We start from the raw sequence: 19,932 nt of genomic DNA on the forward strand, positions 1-19,932 counted from the left end.
GGGAAAGCTGACATTAAGAATCTATTCAAATGTGTGTTTTTATAATGCATGGCAATACACCCACTCTATACGTGTTGTGTTGTACTGCCACTCATTTTGAATGGCATCCCAATGCACCACAGTGAACCACAACACATAATCCCAGAGTTGTGGTGCATTTTACTTTTAAAAAGAGATTTTGTGAATTTTTTTCATCTATTTTGGCGAGTTGGCAGCTCATTCATAATGAAACGGTTGCCTTAATGCAACACATACTAACATGTTCCTTAATGCAACGTTTAGAAGTGAATGGACCCTAACACTATTTGAGACACACTGCTAGAATAGGCATGCAGTAAATGAACACAGTCCTGATCTGCATCACCATTCCAGGGCAGTGACTCAGGAAGGTCTGAAGTCACTGGATCTACATTCCACCCAGACAATTAGCATTTTCAGCAATGGCAACCCATGACCAGTTTGTGTTAATGATGTTTTATAAATGTAACGGAGGTGAGCTGAGGTTCCTTCACAGTGCTTCACTATAGCCTGTTATAATATATTATACTTCTTGTTGGTGCTGAAGACTTTGTATTTGAAATCAATGGTGCTATAATTTAGGCTGTATCTGTACTATATTCTAGCGGTCATGGATATACATTTATCCAAAGGATTGATTTGCATGGCCCTGCCCATTTATCCTAAAAGAGAAATAGTAAAACCCTCCTTTTGGGGTTTCTTACAGAATAAGACAAACACATGGTGTTTTAGGAGGTCCCTGCTTCTTTTCTGTTTAGATAATGATACAGATGCTGATTTAGAAAGCAGACTGGTAAAAGCAACCACATCACAATCCAGCGCCGTAAGCTAAGTATTAACCAGTTTTCACAGATCAGGATACCGTGCTACAGGTACCAACAGGCAACTTCTCTTCAGGCAGGATTTGTACTGGTCCCCTGTGCCTGCACTGCAAGTACTTAATTCATCCAGCAGAAGGCGCAGACTCACACCTAGTGACAGACACACCCTCCCCCTCTTCACCTGGAGAAGAAAAGGTGGAGCGGGAACTGGGCACAAAAGCGGGATCGAAAATCAGCAGTTGTCCAAGGGGTGTAAAAAAACAACTGCTGGTTCTTTGCAGAAATTGCATTCGCAGAACACAGGGAGAGCCAGGGCTCATCTAGTCTAGAAAAAATATTTGAAGGGGTTTTATTTGATAACAGAATATCAATTCATTTCGTCTGTGTCAATTTGTACTCAACTGACAGATCTAATATTGAATTAAACTTGGTTAAAAACACATAGGGGTTGATTTACTAATGGTAAATAAACTGTGCACTCTGCAAGAGCAGTTGCTCCAGAGCTTAGTAAATGAACAGATGCTCTGCTGACTTCCATCATCCATTCATGTGCAAGCAAAAATACAGTTTTTTTCTATTTTTCTTCCACGTGATTTGGTATTCTTTGCAAAGTGAATCTTTACCTCATTCACGAAGCTCTGGAACAACTGCTCTTGCAGAGTGCGACTGTACTTTGCAAAGTGCACAATCTGTTTGCCTTTAGTACATCAACCCCATAGGGTATGTTTCGAGTGGGAAAGACCTCCTGTCTTGCTATCCACGTTGTAACAGCACCTGGACAACTGGTGCTCTCCAATAAGTAGGAGCTTTACCCTTTAGTGTCCTGTATTTCTTAAATCTTTACTGCCTCCAACTAGGGGAACCTTAGTTTGTTAGGGGGACAATCCAGCAATGCCTTGTACCAAGAATGTAAAACTTGGAAATGTCTATAAAGAACGTCAGGTCCAGGTTTAAATGCAGTTTTCAATGTTTTACTGGAACTTGAAGTACAGGAGTACAAAGAAGGTGGAATGCACAAAACTCAGGTGGGGTTCCTCCTTGTCTAACAGTCGCTGGATATCCGTATCCACAAGGATCATACAGAGCTTCTTCTGGTAGACATCAGCCCCACAAAACAAGAGGTTTGAGTTTTTCAGTGATGACTATAGCACACTATCTCTTCATAGGTCCACATGGCGCATCTTAACCATTTATCTACAAGACCCATTTTTTTTCAGCTTTTGCACAAATTAAAATGCTAATTTTAGGTCTGGAGATTAGTTACCCCCTCCCCCAAAACAGTATTATTATTATACAGGATTTATATAGCGCCAACAGTTTGCTCAGCGCTTTACAATATAACGGGAGACAATACAGCAACAATGCAGTTCAATACAAGAGGGATAGGAGGGCCTGATCCTTGGAGCTTACAATCTAAGACAGTATATATTTTATAAAATATAAAAGATGAGGTTACAACAAGTACATTGATGCTGAACATGTCAAGCCCTAAAATTGCACACACTCTAAAATGGTGACTCTGGTACCCAAAATTGTCTATGAGCATAGTGTTAAAAGACTTTACAGGTCATCAGTTGTATGTACATTTGGGGTGGGGGACTTTGTTTTTTTATTTTTTAAGTGTTACTTTATTTCTTATTATCCCCCTATGTGATAGCGTTTGTGTGGTGACAGTTTCTCTTTGCAGAGATATCAGGGGTCTATTCCAACCCTGATGTCTCACCAGCCTTGCACCGAAACTAATGGAGCACAGATCAGGCTCCATTAGCTTCTTCCTCAGCCACAGCAGCTGCAGTAGAGGCAGCCAAACTCAGAAGTCACTATCGTGTTCATTCCCTGGAGGGGAATTAGTGTAAAAAATATTCCCTGATCTCCCTCCAATCCACCTGCCAACACCCTCCAGGTGGAACAGCAGAGCCTGGGATACATGGCTGGGGTAGTTGGGCGGAGGGGTGGTACCTTCAGTGGGGCGTGAAAGTGATTGAATCACTTCCACATCAAAGCCCCTCGTCTGCTATACCAGCTGGGAGTGTGTTAAAATCCATGTCTACCAGCCACTGATTATAAATGTTGCTGACAGACGTGGATATAGAGAAGGGTGATGCCCTCTGGACTCAGGTTGCAGCCCGGGGACTTAAAACCAGGCATACAGCCTGTTCTAGCAAACACCCATTCCCAAGCGGAGGACTTTCCAGCTGTCAAAAGTACACTGATCAGCATTGCTATGGCCTGCAGCGCTGATAGAGCGCGGAATATCCAACAGGACGTTTGTACAGAAGTCGATTGATAGATTGACTTCTGTGCAATCCCCTGCCCATACATGGATCAAAGTTTGGCCAGTCCCTTCTGACCTTGCCAAATTTTGATCCATGTATGGCTGGCTTAAGCTCATCTACGTCTATTTTTCAATCCAGTGATGTCAGGGAGGAGTCAGCTGACTGAGCCCCTGGCTTAGCGGATTTCGGAGACTTCATCATGAAATGAAGCCAAAATTCAAACAGGGTATAATCAGTTTAAGGCTATCTATAACATTAGGCTCCTTTCATACAGAGCAGAATCCCATTTTCTCTGCTCAACGGAGCAGAGCGGGCGGATAACAGGTCTGTGTTCACTTAGTATATGCAGAGCACACATAGACAGATCCTCTTTGCTCTATGGGAGGCCGGGTGTAAACGGACTGACTGTCTGTTCACACCCAAATGCCCTCCGAACTGCCTAGACAGAGGGGGACAGATCCCCTTCTGTTTTTTTAGTGGACCGGACTGGAGGTAGTTGGGTGTAAACGGTCCATTTACACCTGCCAGTCCACAGGAATACATGGACCATCTGACAGATCCGCCTGAAAAAACTAACAGGCGGACCTGATCGGATTGTTCATGTGAAAGAGGCCTTAAAGAACAAAAAAAAAAAAAAAGGAGGTAGCTGGCCAAGCTGAAGACTGCATATAACTGCGTATATCTCAGGATCTTTCCATTCAGTCTGTGTTTTTACACTAAAGACAACCAAATTTCATCATAGGCTCAGTTTGAATTGGTAGATTTTTGACAGGTTTATATTATGGAACTCCGAATATGCCTAATTACTCTCTAAACTGCCCAAAATGGCTTGGCAGCAATCTATAGGAAATAGACTGGTCTTCCTGATCCCCAGAGAACTATTTCTCCAGCAGATGCTTCAGCTGAGTGCACAACCTAAGTTTTCGCATACAAGAGAAGCCTAATAATAAAGTGTGCTTGGGGCAGAAATAGAATCAGCCATTTCTACTGAGCAGTAAGTCTAGAGGCCTGGTGCATAGTTAGGATAAGATCACAAGTATGTCTTGAAAGGAATAGGCTGGAGCCATAAAGGTTAGCAGGCTGGAAGAAAGCGAGGTGCCAGAGATTCTCCTTTTATCTGCAAGCCATATGAAATTCAAGAGATGACAGAGTGTGCTCTCCCTCCCTCACGGTCAGCTTGGAGGCCATCCTTAAGGAGACAGGCAATCACAAACAGCTAGGGTCTTCTGCAAAAGTATGGGCACCCCTCATCAAATTACGACACCCCAACGCAAGGAAAAATTTTTAAAGGTAACCTGTGAAGAAATAAATATGGGAACTCAAATTAATCCGTTTTTCAAAATGAAAGCTGTATGGCTCTCATTCCGATCCTTTCTTCATTATTTTGTAAGACATTAAGTAATGGAATGTCGGTTCTTTACAGCAATAATTCTGTGAGGAATTTCAGAACTCCATTAAAGTACCCTCAAGTTTCAAATTCCCTAAAGCTGATTTCTAAATTTGTAAATATGCTCCCATATATGATTCTTTCACACCAATCAACCCTTTCTTCTACAAAGTTTCCTTTTTGCAATGCTGAAAACCTTTATGCTGCAGTGTTTGAGCAGGCATTTTAAATAAATAAATGAAAGCATGTAAATAGCTGGTGTCCAACAAAGACATTGCACATGCTCGTTTCAGGTCAGGGACGCAAAAAGAAGTGAGAGAAAGATGAGAATGACAGTACTAGAGCAAGGCCTTCAAGCAAACCTATCCTTTATCTATTTTTGGCTGCCACACAAGATGTTCATAGCATTGTGCAACTCCAGCAACTCATAGGTCACACAGGCTTTCTTTCGCTCCCCATGGCCGAACTTAGCAGCAGGGGATAGAGAGGAAGGCAAGTATATGGGTCTGTGGAGGTCTGCATTACAGTGAACCTGCTGCTTTTGCCTGTACCTGTCCATTAAAAAAACAACAAACCTTTTGTCCTGTCAATGTTCCTTAAAAGCATGACATTTTATGGACATGTTCACTCTTAGGTAACCTAAAGCCTCCAGATTCCTAAACTATCCTAAGCTGACCCTCCCCCCTTTCCATCCAGATGCTTACTTACCTCCGTCAATGGCGACAGCCACTCTCGTTTGAACTACCCTTGCAATAACAGTCCATAGGATACACCTGTACTGTTGGAGCAATGTTCTATTCAAGTCTATGAGATATTACTGTGGTGCTGCACTGGATTTTGCCATCTGCGATTTGAACAATGCTGGAGGCCGCTGCCGTCACAAGAGGTACCTGGGTGATGGGTTGAAACCTAAAACTTAGGGGGATAGGAAGTGGGGAGGAATTCTGAGGGCTGTTACTTAAAGGACAAGTTCACCTTTGGAACATGTTACATGTTCCACCCGTTTTTAGGGTGGAATATGTAACATGTTCCCATAGCTGCAGCCGCTCCTGCCCCCCCCCCCTTTCTCAGACAAATAGTACAGGGAGAAGTTTCCCTGTACTATCTGTCATATTTTAAAACCCACACAACTGCATCACTCATTCACAGAGCTCTGTGAATGAGTGCCTACAAGTCCCAAAAGCCTTAGCTGTGGGTTTGTAGTGTTCATTGAAGCTTCCTGTCAGTATATATGCTTAACTAAGCTCGAAAGAGCAGGGCCCTCGATCCCCTCATGTTTTGCATTGTATTGGTATTGTTCTGTCACATGTTCTGTCTCCCTTTGTAATGTACAGCGCTGAGCGAACTATTGGCGCTTTATAAATACTGTATAATAATAATAATAATAATAACTGTAAATCCTGTACGGCAAGCACGTATTATGACAGGTCTGCAGGAGACCTGCATGGCATCAGCGATCTACTGATCTGTGGTGCAATGCTTTCCAGGCTCCTATGGACAAAAAAAATAAATGCACATTTTTTTACCTGCAAAAAAATGTGTATTTATTATTTTTTCCAAAAACTTATCCTTTAAAGGTGAACATGTCCTTTAAGCAAATGTTCAAGCGTAATTACTAAGTGTTGTCTACATTTATCAGAATAAGGGAAAAAAAATAAAACTATGCATTTGACCCCAAATACGTCATGTTTGAGTCTATTCTCTGCATAGGTTCTGTTAGCTTTTCACCAAGAACACCAACAAAATGTAAATGCATCAGGAGTTTCCAAAATGTTACATCACACTGTACAGGGATAGAGAATCAGACACCAAGGTTGGTAAACTCAGCATGCCAGTATTTATGTAGTACACTTGTTTATATAAAATGTGAAATGTTATAAGATTTAAGGTTCAAGGATAAGGGTCAAGTGAACTGTATGTCACCAACAGAACCATGCTGTTTTGGTTGGTTGTCAGTCAGGATACAACCTATGTGATGATGAACATAGCCACATCGAAATCCGAATGGTTCAGTTAGGAACTAGTCGAAATTCACTCAGTGTATGGCCAACTTAGGGAAGTCTGATCATACATTCCCATCAGACCATCCTCTTTAGCATATGAAAATCTAAATGCTTCAAAAGGCTTTTTACTAAAGTAGATAGTTTGTGATGATGTGGGCAAATTTTATCCACTGCATCCACTTAGCAATTTTCGCTCTGTCTCCTCTAAGCACATGATCCTAGTACTGTAGTATCATCAACAAAATGCTTCATTAGAAACAGTGTCCTACCAAGACTGGGCCAAGACTTGGTTAGCTTACTAGGGGCAATAATGTTTTTATATTTCTGAATTTTCAAAAAAACACTTAAAGGATGACCAGGGATCCTGGTGGCCAGTTTCTGGTCACCTTGAAGAATACTCCAGTTTTCATCCAAGACCTTCCAGATAGACCAGTAACTGGAGTTGGAAAAAAAGAGACCTTCAATAGCCTCAGCCTTGTGTGTCTGTGGATTTCAAGTGATAATCAGTGAATTTACAATAATCCCTTTCAAAGGCCATCTTAATAGACTTCACACTGTACCCCTTGTGGGAAAATTTGTCAATAAGGCCCAGCTCTAAGCAGCAGCAGTCCTCCCATCTGGTACAGTTTCTGAAAAGTCTACCACTGCAGCCCCATTTTCATCTTCCCAGCAGTTTCTCATGTTCCTCCATCAGTAATGTTCTTAACCTTGTGAGTAGGATACATTGTTTCTAGTAAAACATTTTATTGATGATAGCACACTATGGTTTTTGTGTTGTGTTCCTCCCTCCCCCTCCACACAGATGAAGTCCCCCCTCCATAGCATGTAGCAGCATACCTAGTTTCGTTTCAGTAATGCATGTCTAGTTTTTTGGGCTACCTGCTTGTATGTATATATATATATATATATATATATATATATATATATATATATATAATTATTATACAGGATTTATATAGCGCCAACAGTTTGCTCAGCGCTTTACAATATAACGGGAGACAATACAGCAACAATACAGTTCAATACGAGAGGGATAGGAGGGCCCTGCTCCTTGGAGCTTACAATCTAGGAGTTATATATATATATATATATATTTGCATATTGTAGATCACATTTTAAGTTACTGTGCGTTTAATATACTTTGGTCTCGCTGAGTGCCTTTGGTGTTTAGCAGTATTTTGTTTTGGTTTCTAGTGCTGTACACTACTCCCCCTGGCATTCCCCTTGATGTGCAGCAAGAATCCTGACAAATCAGTAATAATAAAATATAAAGACACTGAGAGTGCCTGCAATTTTATTTTAGGCTCTCTGAAGATTTTAGAAAAAAACACAGAACCAATGGCATGAGCAGGGGAATTCAGAATTCTGAGAAGTCTTGTCTATAAATTGCATCCTGGTGCCAGGGCTGAAAGGATAAAGCCATTTGAAATGTTTTCTGCAACAGTAAAAAAAAAATCATAGCTGGCAGCAGAAATAAAATGAAAGGTTATTATTGATCACATTAAACTATAAAATTGCTTAAAAGACACTTATTTTGGTTACATCACTTTTTAAAGGTACAGTTCTCTTTTAAAGCTGAGTGTTAGCACCATGGAATGTACAGGCCCTACACACCGTCAATATCGGATAAAGGCTCAGCGAGTTGACGATTCATGCACTTCAGTATTGCAATTGCTGAGTCTCTTCATCTAATAGTGTAGACATTCTGTGTGGCCGTAATCGTCAACTCCTTAACGCTGCTGTGAAAACTCAGAGTGTCAGCCACATTTCGTGAAGTAATTTTCCCTCTGATCTACTGGATACCCTTGAAGTTGTAAGAGATACAAGAAGGGGAGATTTACAGGATGCTATTAATATTTGTACCCTCTCAAGAAACCTTAGAGCTGGGTCTGCTCGTCCAGAGGCCTCAGCAAATCACTACAGCCCTCGCTGACAAGTACATTAGGGTATGTTGATACATAATAAGTATCTGACGGGTATAACAAATTTCTTACAGCACTAAATAACAGTGACTATGCAGTGGGTACTTACCTTGCTGTGTATTCTAGGTAGCCCACTACCTAGAACACACAGCAGTGCTATTTCTTTGCTCCTCTCTGCTAAGTGACCAGGCTTTCAGTCTGCTTGGACTGGTACTGTCCAGTGGACCTATACTTAAAATGTTAAGATTTACTATGCAGGATCTTGAAAAATGTGTCTATTACCTGGATCTGGTCCTGATCAGTGACTGTGCCTTGAGCCCCGTAGCTGTATATCTGCAAAGTGAGAAGGTACTGTATTTTGGAGATGTCACTACTTTGCTGCTAAATGCTGTGCTTGGTAGACAGCAAATTGGACGGGAAGCAGTACCTGAGGACCTGCAGTGCAAGAATCTCCCTGCTTATACTACATTCACTCTGTGAATCTGCACTTTCTCACCCTCTCCTAATGCTTCTTAAATCTTCCCCCAGCAATCATCAGATCATCAGTCATAGAGGGGAAGCTCTGATACAAGGAAGCAAAGCCCTGCTCCTGTACTAAGATTGCCAGCACCACACACATTCAGTAAGGGCCAGTTCACTACCATGCCCGCACATGAATCGCAAAGGAACATGCTGTGCGTTCCTGTGCGATTCACACCGCATGCAAGTGCACTCCATTTGCAATTTCCAGTGTGTGTCAATAAGTTAATGACATCCCCAATGCAGGTCGCAAACACAGAGCTTTGTCCGCACCGGCCCACACTGCATCACATAGTGCTTTCGTATCATGCAATCTAGTTGCAGTGTATGTCAAAAAGTAGTGCAGGCACTACTTTTGATGTGGCACAGGGTGATTTTGGAGTTGAAATTCCACCACACAGAACCACATGTGAATCGCACAGGAATGCACAGCACATTCCTGTGAGATTCGTGTGTGGCATGGTGTGAACCGGCCCTAGTAGGGGAAAAAACAAAAGATGCAGTACAGGACTTTTAGGATTCTTGACCAAAACATGATGTCAGATACTTGGAAGAGGAAAAAAAGTCTGGATTTAGGGTAAGGTAGATGAAGCCAGATGGACCTCTTGGGTGCCCTACTTCTTTTTCTAATGGAATAACTTTTTAAAATTCATATGACTCATCAGTTTATATACTGGAAAATGTTCACTACCTGAAAGCCATTCTACTTTTCCCTGCAGGCATTATATTATTGTAAAGTGCATGTTACCAGCAGACACTCCCAGCCGACTAACCATGGGGAACAGCCAGGTGCAGTTTCTTTCTTCAAGAATAGGCCAGCACCGGGTGTGTCTGCAAATCCCATACTCAGTGCAAGAATATGCATGCTCAGATGGGAATTGCACCCCTATTTATGAGCTGGTGGCTTCTAATTATGTAGCAGGCAAATCAGGGCCCCCAGAACCAACCATCAGGTTATTGCTATGTTTATTCTTGTTGCTCAGGTGTCTGTCATAACACCGTTTCATGGAAGGAAACAAGCTGACTCTGTGACATGATCCCAAAAGGCCAACAAGCTTTGCTTGCAGAATTTCTTCACAAAGTGAATCCACAAATCATACCAGTTACTAGGAATAACTAAACACCATGCACTCTCTCTACAGATCACTTCTGCAATTTCAAAGAGCTACATTCTGCAAATAGTCTATGTCACAGCTAAAAACAGAGGCTAAGAGGATCTGGATCTCTGCTTTACAGAGCAGCACATGTAGAATCTGAATGCTGTCCAAGCAATGCTAAGGGATGTCAAGAAGCAATAGGAACTCCTGGCAGGAACATGGGCAACAACTCAGAGCCATGAGTCTCACATCTGCACATGTGCAGCACTATCATTGCCCATGTCCTTTTCTGAGGACTTGTGGTACAGGAGGCCAATGATTGACAGCAGATGGATAAAGCCATAGACAGAGAGAAACTGGACACATTTGACACAGGCAAAAAGCAGGGCTGTCTTAATACCATCATGGGCCCCTGTGCAAAGGAATGCATTGTGGCCCCTACCAGCCCGCCCCAATTTACGCACCTTCTCTCAAGAAATAAAGCATAGATAGTTGATAAAATGAAACGTGTTTATTAGTACTTGTAAAAATTGATTTTAAATAATAAGAAAGCATGCCATAAATCAAAGACTAATTAACATAAAGGGTACAGTATGGGGGGGGGGGGTCCGGAGCGCACAATACTGGGATCAGAAGGGCAGGTTCTGGGATGCTGCTTAGGCCATCCCGGAACAGCTTTCTAAAAAGCATGGCTGTCCTGGCAAAACCGGGACAGTTGACAAGTATGTGATGCAAGAATATAATGTCCCCTATTCACCTGGGGCCCATGCATTGAGACAGCTCTGGAAAAAAGACAGATGAGTACTGTGAACATAAGGGAGACATGCACATATATTATCAGATATGTATTAAAGTGAGATAGATAGATAGATAGATAGATAGATAGGATTTTTTACAAAGGTCGAGTTAAAGCCAAATTAAACCCAAAAAACTAAAATCTAATACAGTATGTTGCAACTTACCAATCCTTTCATGTGGTGGCTGCATTAGCTTTCTTTTTTGTAATTTATTTTCACCTGGTGATTTGGCCAGTAACACGTTTTGCTTTAAGGTGGTATCTATGGAGGATCAATGATGTCACCCTTGGACAAAAGTACAGTCTGGAGAGAGTAAGTGCTATGTGGACTGGTAAATTAGATGGACGTTACATAGGTGATTACCAAACTAAAGCCCATCTACAGCTAAAACTTTTTAATCAATTACAGAAACGTTTTTTCTCCTTTGGGGATAAAGGCATTAACTAAATGAATCAAATCTGACCATTTTAGGCACCCCTGTCAGTGTTAAGTAGTTTGTCCCAACTCTCTAACTTCCAGTTTGGTTTGATAAAAGAAGTTGAAAAATAAGAAAAGTAACAAGTAAAAAAATTAAGTTACAAGGAGGAGTCAAAAAAGTGGCTGTTTTTTAGTTTATGCTAGTGACAGGCTGTATCATATATATGTTATTTTTTTTTATTTTGTCCATAGTTACACTTTAATCATAGAAAATTCATTAAGAGAGTCTTCAACACTCCTTATGAATTCCCCTGACTGTGTTTTACCAACTAAAGGATGTTTAATTCTATTCTGCGAGTCTCATTAGCTGGGAACCCCTGAAAGACAGCATGGCCAGGTCCTGCATGTCACAGAGCATGAGAGAAACATGGGGTTGCCATTGCTTAGTGACAACAGATCTCTTGATCTGTATACTCAAAATTCCAGGTTAACAATTTGAAAGGCACCAAATTCATTGATTCAGCATTACTACCAGACACAACAAGCGTTTTTAGGAGAGGCCTGCAATGGCTAACTCAACTTCTTTAAAATTGGGTTCTTTTAAAGCGGCACTTTACCCATAACAACTTGATAAAAAATAATGGCGTCATTTACTAAAGCTGGAGAGTGCAAAATCTGGTGCAGCTGTGCATAGAAACAAATCAGCTTCCATGTTTTGCTGTCAAAGCCCAATTGAATAAGCTGAATTTAGAAGCTGCTTGGCTACCATGCACAGCTACACCAGATTTTGAGTGCTCCAGTTTTAGTAAATCCCCCCTTCTGTCAGAGGTTACACAGGTCTAGCTTTTTTCTTACACAACAAACACTTTACTCCTGCGTTAGGAAAGGACTCAGTAGACCCAATAGGAATGTTCTGGAATATGCACTGCTTGCTGCCCTCAACAGACCGGGGTGGTCCGAATACACTGGATACAAATGGAGAAACAGAAAAAGGGCGCACACAACCTCTTCCTCAGAGCCAACACTACATTGGCTGCCCTTACTGAACCTGACAGCCAGGACACATGAGAGCTTCTCCACGTCCAGCTGACCTTGGTTTGTTTGTCAGAGTCCTGCAACATGGTATTAACTTATATAAAGAGAAGTGCAGACTCCTTTAGTGTTGGCTCTGAGGAAAAGGTTGTGTCCTCGAAACGCTTTAGCCAGTTGGTCATCCAGGGTTCCATCGTATGGACTCAGATGTTGTTTGGATCATACGTCTTGTTCAGTTTGACATGCCTGTATTATGTCCATTGTGAGTATGATACCTATTTTTGTTTCTTTAATAAATTATTTTAAACGATAATGCACTAGGTCGGTGCGCCCTTTTTCTGTTTCTCCATTTGTATCTAGCTTTTTTCTTCTCGTGTGGCTCCAGATTTTGCACCATGCTGTTTTCGTAAATAATCCCCAATGTTTGAGCACCATTTGACACAAGGTTTGGACTGAGCAGTCCAAAAGATCAAAGGAACAACAAGGAAACATGGAGGTGGAGAGTACCAAAGGCTGGGTGGGTGGTTTTACAACAGAACCTGTCATTTTGCCTTGAATGGGTCTCTAAATTCGCTTTGTATTCTCTACACTCAGATCTGTTTAATCTGCCCTCTTTCAAGCAAAAAAGGCCATCTCCAACACCCAGAAAAAAACACTAATCTCAGGAAGCTACAGGCTGCCGATCTCTAATTTGACATGTTATATAAAGAATAAAACGATTTGTCAGGTAGCAGTTTGGCATTGTGCCAGCAGTAGCGCCACACCTTTGCCTATGCAGCTGTAGGCCAGTCTCCTGCAGGCCTGCCAAGCAAGAACAAAGTGTGAGCAATCTACAGGCAGATGGGATGAAAAACAAGATTAGCGTGTGATATAGAACAAAAGATTATTATGATTTTCGTTCACTGAGTGCTGTCTCACACCAAAGATGTGACTGGAAGTGACATGTGTTGTACATGATCATGCTAAAACACATCACACCTGTCAGCGCTAGACAAGAGGTAATTCTCAGGATAACATTTTCCGTATCAGCTTTTAGAAACACTCGGGTGATCTCCGTGAGAGGTGCCGGCTCCTCAGAAATATTTCATCAGATTATTGTGAAAGGTCTCCACCAAACACACAAAGAGAAAACGATGATCTTGTCTTCCAGGTGTAAATTGGGGGGGAATTAAGCGCTTATCGTAAGAATGTCCTTCTGTACATTTACTCCTATAAATACATCAACCTAAAGCAATGGAAAAATCTTGGTGTGTTCTTAGCGTGTTACAGCTAAACTAGGGTGCGCTTTCAAGGACAGCGCTGTTCCTGCACACGTGCGCAAACATAACTCCAACTGTTCCTGATTTCCAGAGATCATATCAGCTTTCAAACCCTTGTGTTTGGGAATTTTTGCCCTTGGTTTTCATTGATGACCCCATATACCAAAGGTCTTTTTGTCATTTGCTTTCCAATTCATATAAAGGTAAATTATAAAAATTTTCGATCAATTTTATTTTCAAGTTTATGTAACCCAAATCCTTAAAATCCTATATTATTTGATTTACATCTGCAGTTTTCATTAGAATAATGCCTGAAGATGCTGACAGGGAGGTCCTTGGCCAGTCCCTTCCTGTTATGGGGTGACAATTGTCTTCCAATTGTGCTCAGTATAGTCACATGCATCCTCAACTGGAGACTACAAAGAGGCTGTGCAGAAAAACATTGCACAGGCATGATCCACTCTTACCACTATCAGGGGCTGGATCCAGAGCAATCGTGTGCAGCTGACAATGGAGTGAGTGCGTGTGTAGAAAGGATGAGGCTGAAGGAGGATGGGGGAGGTCAGCAGCACTCAAATGCAACAAAGGATCAGAGCGATTCTGATTGCTCAGCATGGTCACATCAGTGATGACCAATCAGAACCGATCCGATCTGGCATCCCTAGGGTAAGAAGAGTTAAAACAGCACGATTTTCACACTTCAGGACTGCTGCTTTGGGCTGTGTTGAACTGAATCCCACATGGAAGAGTAGCAGGGGTGGGAAGGGTGTAGGGGGCAGGGCTGTCAATCTGGCGGCCCTCCAGGTGTTAAGGAACTGCAAGTCCCATGAGGCATTGCAAGGCTGACAGTTATAAACATGACTCCCACAGGCAGAGGCATGATGGAACTAGTAGTTCTGCAACAGCTGGAGGGCCACCATTTTGACACCCCTGGTGTAGGGTGTTAGTTCACTTTTTTATTTTTTTCAGAGAAAGTGAACGAACACTTTAAGAATTCATACTTGAAAAGATTTTTTTTTTTTTTAAATACTCTGTTCTGCTGGCACATAGGAGAGTCGAACCAAGATTCTTTCACATAAAGTAGTAGTAAGGTTCTCCTGTAGTCTGAAGTGCCCCTCAACACTACCCTAAAAAGGCAGCGCTCTCGCTTCCTGAGCAGCACTCTTCATTTGAGCAGAATTTAAGGGGTGAACCGGACTGCTACAGAGTCAGGCCATTGCATTGTATGAGAGAGTCCTATGCACTGGCTTTCCTTAGTGCTGGAAGGAAATAGGAGTAAAAAAAAAAAAAAAGTAGAAAAAAGGTAGATGAGCCCATGTTTATTACTGTAAATGTAATAAATATATATGTACCACATTGTAAGTGTTATTTGGGGCTAAAATTACATATAAAGTGTATAATAAAATAAAATCCATACTAAGAAAACAAATTGATAATTAAATATTTTGTATTAATTTGGCCACTCAGTTTCTACAAATTAATTTTTTTTCCATGTTTTCCTCTAAATATATCTACATGAAAACAGATATATTATGTGACTGCTGATAAATAGCCCTATTTTTTGGAAAACAACTTCAATTCAGAGGGATATCTTACACACCAATGGTCAAACTTTACACTGCTCTGGTCTGCTCCGGAGATGACGATAACCATGGAAAACACTATGGAATTCCTACATTCAATACCATTTTATTTTTTCAAATTAAGCTTTTATTACTCTGAATTGTTTCCTAGATTTATTTACTCCTTTATGCTCCAAGGTGAAGAGTCGTCCATTAGTTACGGAACTTTCACAGCAGATGCCTCTGTGGCATAATACATGTGGAGGTCACCACCTTTGCCCTCTGACAGGGCTGTTTACAACTTTGCTTTTTTTAATGCCGAAAAGTTCAATGCCAAGGAAGCGCTTTCTGGGGTATTTCCAAAACACTTCTAAATGAAAGTAAAGGTCATACTGGTCACAACTAAATACCAGCATAGTTCCCTGTGTGGAACAAGATGAACAAGCAGCCTCCCAGCATGCTCTGTCATTGGAGTCACGTCAAGCTGTGCAGATGATTGCTGCTGAAGTGGAGCCCCACTGTCACATGTAATTCCTCACAGCAGCCGGGCACTTGCACAGAGGAATACTTGCCCTTTTCCTATACATAGGGTTTAATTAGTCATAGCCTTCTAATAAACTGGACTAATTGGCATGCTGCTGCCAAAAGGAATCTACTACACCAAATGTTGATAACTTATTTCCATGGAGCAGGAATTGGTATGTCGGTAAAGGGTACAGCATGGGACCAGTGCCATTCTCATGTGTCCTATTTTATATCCCTTTTCCGATCTGAACCTAGATGTTCCGGCCCATTTTACCAGCATCAGCACGCATCCAATAACTTGACAAAATGGATATGAATAATTTGCCTAACTAAATAATTTAAAAAATTTTCTTTAAGCGAAATTAAACCTTTAAAACTAAAATTGGCCAGCAGGTTGATGAGACGTTATGTTTGTTTTCTGCCCAAAACTCTTTATTTACCTGCTAGCAAATTTTGTTGACCTGCTCACTGACTGCAGGGAGTGTTGGGATAATGTAACTCTGGCATGCTTGCACAGGAGTTACCACATCACTGCCTGCCCAATGGTCAAAGCAAGAAGATGGCAGACCTGGCAGGGATGACGTTTATACGGAGAGCCTGGATCTCTCATTGCTGGAGTAGAGCACATCCAGAGATTCTACGTGCACAATAAGGCTGGCTATCTCCACTACGATTTTATTCCATTTTAAAGAGGCCCTGTAACCAACCCATACCTATTAAGATAAACATCTCTAGGTTACGGATCACATAAGCATATGCTACATTCTATTTGGTTGAAGGCTCTAAGTCACTGTTCTTCTGGGGGTGATTTAAAAAATTTTCAGCACAGCAAGGGCAAACAAATATAGCCTAGCATATGTACAGTATATGAGTACTTTAACAAGAGATGCTAATTTCAGTTGTCATGGGTTGGTGACAGGGTTTCTTTAAAAGAGAAGTGAGGCAATAAAAAAAAAACAAAAAAAAAAACATACATACTCACCTAGATGGCTGCAGCATCAGATCAGACCAGAACCGCCAACTCTACACCGAGAACTGAGCGGTCATAGTTCTTGGGTCCGTTCTGAGAACAGAGTGGTTAATGTCAGTCACCAGCTCTCTGCTCCCCCCCCCTCACTCACTGGAGCAATGGACTGTGGAGTTGGTGGGAGTGGCTGGCTCAGGCTCTAAGCAGCATACAGATTAGGCATCTGCGTGAATCCCAACATTATTGCCCATTAATCCCTGCAGTGCATTGACTGGCTCTGTGGCGTCAGCCGACAGCAGACTTTGGCCCACTGTTCTCTGAATCTGGATCACAGGAGTGCAGAACTAAGTGCACTCCTGGGATCCACAGGAGACGTGTGGCCAAAAGAGCTTTGGCTGTACTTCTCCTTTAAGGCTTTGATTTGGTATACTGTTTAAATAAAAAAAAATCTTTTTTGTTTTTTATTATAGACTGACAAATGCACAAACATAAAAAAATTATAAATGTGTTTTTTTTAATAGTGTAACTGTATCTGACAATTATAGCATTAAACAGAAGCACACTGCCATCTGCAGGCTGCAATGCCAACTACAGGCTGACAGATTGTTTTGTAATTGCGCCTAATCATTCCTGAGAACTAGAACTGTCAGTGACAGCCTGCTCTGACCAGTAGCGGCCATGCATAGTGTTCAGCTGCTAGCTGTCAAAGAAAGGACATATTTATCCTCAGATCCTGCTGCTTGCACATATTGACAAAATGAGAGAGATGAATTCAACAGTCTGCTGCTGCTCCTTTAGTGTCTAATCACTATTAATGAATAATCACTGGATGATGGCAAGGAAGTGATCAGGCTGAATTGTTTAACTGCATTACAGAAAGGTTACATTACCAGTCCGTCTGTGCTGTCAGGAAGGACTGAATACATCTCAGGGTTAGCTCGATAAAAATCTTTTAAAAAGAGAAAATAGCTCCCATATATGTATGTTCAGTACTGTTCAAAAGTCAAAGGCAGGTGTGGAAAAACACTGTACATTAATATTGCTTCATAAATAAAAGGGTTAATTGCTTATTTTTGTCAGTGAACAAAATGAAAAGTAAACAAACAAAATGGAAATTCAAATCAAATCAATGTTTGGTATGAACACCTTTTGACTTCATAACTGTATCATTTCTTCAATTCTTCTAGGTACACTTGCACACAATTTTTGAAAGAACTCAGCAAGTAGGTTGTTCCAAACATCTAGGAGAACTAACCACATATCTTCATATAATTTGCTCTGCAGGATTTTTCGTATAGCGAAAAATTTGTAAACCGAAATGCTGAATGCATTGAAAACCAATTAATTCGTTCCGGAAGTCAGAAAAAAAATAAACGCTACTAAAATACCGCATGAGTTATTTTATCAAGTCATGCGGTATTTTAGTAGTGACAATCATGTGTTAATGTTTCAGCTGTCAGTGGGGTTCCCCACTGACAGCTGAATGTAAAAGAATATCCAGCAATTAAAAAAATAATTAAAAAAAAACGGCGTGGGGTCCCCCTTCCCATCCATACCAAGCCCTTTGGGTCTGGTATGGATTTTGAGGGGAACTCCCACGCTAAAATTAAAAAATGGTGTGTGGGTCCCCCCCAAAATCCATACCAAACCCTTATCCAAGCATGCAGCCTAGCAGGTCTGGAAAAGGGGGGGGCGAGCAAGCACCCTCCCCTCTCCTGAACCATACCAGGCCACATGCCCTCAATATGGGGGGGCTTTGCGGCAGGGGGGGCACCCCCCCCAAAGCACCTTGTCCCCATGTTGATGGGAACAAGGGCCTCTTCCCCACAATCTTGGCCGGTGGTTATGGAGGTCTGCGGGCAGGGGGCTTATCGGAATCTGGAAGCCCCCTTTAACAAGGCAGCCCCCAGATCCCACCCCCCTCCCCCAGTTGAATGAGTATGGGGTACATTGTAGGTATTACAATGTGAGGTATTACTGTGTGTGTGTATATGTATATATATATATATATATATATATATACATACACACACACACACAGTGGATATAAAAAGTCTACACACCCCTGTTAAAATGTCAGGTTTATGTGATGTAAAAAAAAATGAGACAACAATAAATCTTTTAGGTGGAAGGAAGTAAAAATAAAAAACTAAAATAATATCATATAGCATGTGTTAATTAAACTAATCCTTTGTTGAAGCACCTTTTGATTTGATTCCAGCACTCAGTCTTTGTGGGTATGAGTCTATCAGCATGGCACATCTTGGCTTGGCAATATTTGCCCACTCTTCCTTGCAAAAACACTCCAAATCTGTCAGATTGTGAGGGCATCTCCTGTGCACAATCTTCAGATCACCCCACAGATTTTTGATCAGATTCAGGTCTGGGCTCTGCCTGGGCCATTCAAACACTTTAATCTTCTTCTGGTGAAGCCATTCCTTTGTGGATTTGGATGTATGCTTTGGGTTGTTGTCATGCTGAAAGATGAAGTTCCTCTTCATGTTCAGAATTCTAGCAGAAGTCTGAAGATTTTGTGCCAAAATTGCCTGGTATTTGGAACTGTTCATAATTCCCTCTACCTTGACTAAGGCCCCAGTTCCAGCTGAAGAAAAACAGCCCCAAAGCATGAAGCTGCCACCACCATGCTTCACTGTGGGTATGGTGTTCTTTTGGTGATGTGCACTGTTGTTTTTGTGCCAAACATACCTTTTGTAATTGTGGCCAAAAAGTTCAACCTTGGTTTCATCAGACCAGAACACATTTTCCCACATGGTTTTGGGAGACTTCGGATGTGTTTTTGCAAAATTTAGCCGGGCTTGGATGTTTTTCTTCATAAGACAAGGCTTCCGTCTTGCCACTCTACCCCATAGCCCAGACATATGAAGAATACGGGAGATTGTTGTCACATGTACCACACAGCTAGTACTTGCCAGATATTCCTGCAGCTCCTTTAATGTTGCTGTAGGCCTCTTGGCAGCCTTCCAGACCAGTTTTCTTCTCGTATTTTCATCAATTTTGAAGGGATGCCCCGTTCTTGGTAATGTCACTGTTGCGCCACATTTTCTCCACTTGATGATGACTGTCTTTACTGTGTTCCATGGTATATCTAATGCCTTGCAAATTCTTTTGTACCCTTCTACTGAATGATACCTTTTAACAATGAGATCCCTCTGATGCTTTGAAAGCTCTTTGCGAACCATGGCTTTTGCTGTAGGATGCGACTAAGAAAATGTCAGGAAAGACCAACTAGAACAGCTTTATTTGGGGTTAATCAGAGGCACTTTAAATGATGGCAGGTGTGTACTAACTCCTATTTAACATGATTTTGAA

The 19,932-nt window shown here is 41.5% G+C and overlaps 2 protein-coding genes across 3 annotated transcripts in view; one reads left to right on the forward strand and one right to left on the reverse strand.

Moving 5' to 3' along the window:
- The window catches only part of TMEM135 (transmembrane protein 135), a 488,083-nt gene that overhangs the window by 126,701 nt on the left and 341,450 nt on the right, over positions 1–19,932 (reverse strand). The gene's annotated exons all lie outside the window — the stretch shown is intronic.
- The window catches only part of LOC149471154 (uncharacterized), a 51,773-nt gene continuing 36,835 nt past the window's right edge, over positions 4,995–19,932 (forward strand). The window contains exon 1 of one of the 2 annotated variants that reach the window (XR_016307260.1): positions 4,995–5,388. Coding sequence is in view for 1 of the 2 variants with exons in the window: in XM_089656714.1 (XP_089512840.1) it covers positions 5,309–5,388 (80 nt within the window). In the remaining variant the exon portion in view is untranslated. The remainder of the gene's footprint in view (positions 5,389–19,932) is intronic. The other variant, XM_089656714.1, reaches the window with a different exon arrangement.

The sequence above is a fragment of the Staurois parvus genome, unplaced genomic scaffold (assembly GCF_062004578.1).
Source record: "Staurois parvus isolate SC_StPar_1 unplaced genomic scaffold, SC_StPar_1.0 ptg000027l, whole genome shotgun sequence".
In the NCBI taxonomy this organism is placed as follows: Eukaryota; Metazoa; Chordata; class Amphibia; order Anura; family Ranidae; genus Staurois; species Staurois parvus.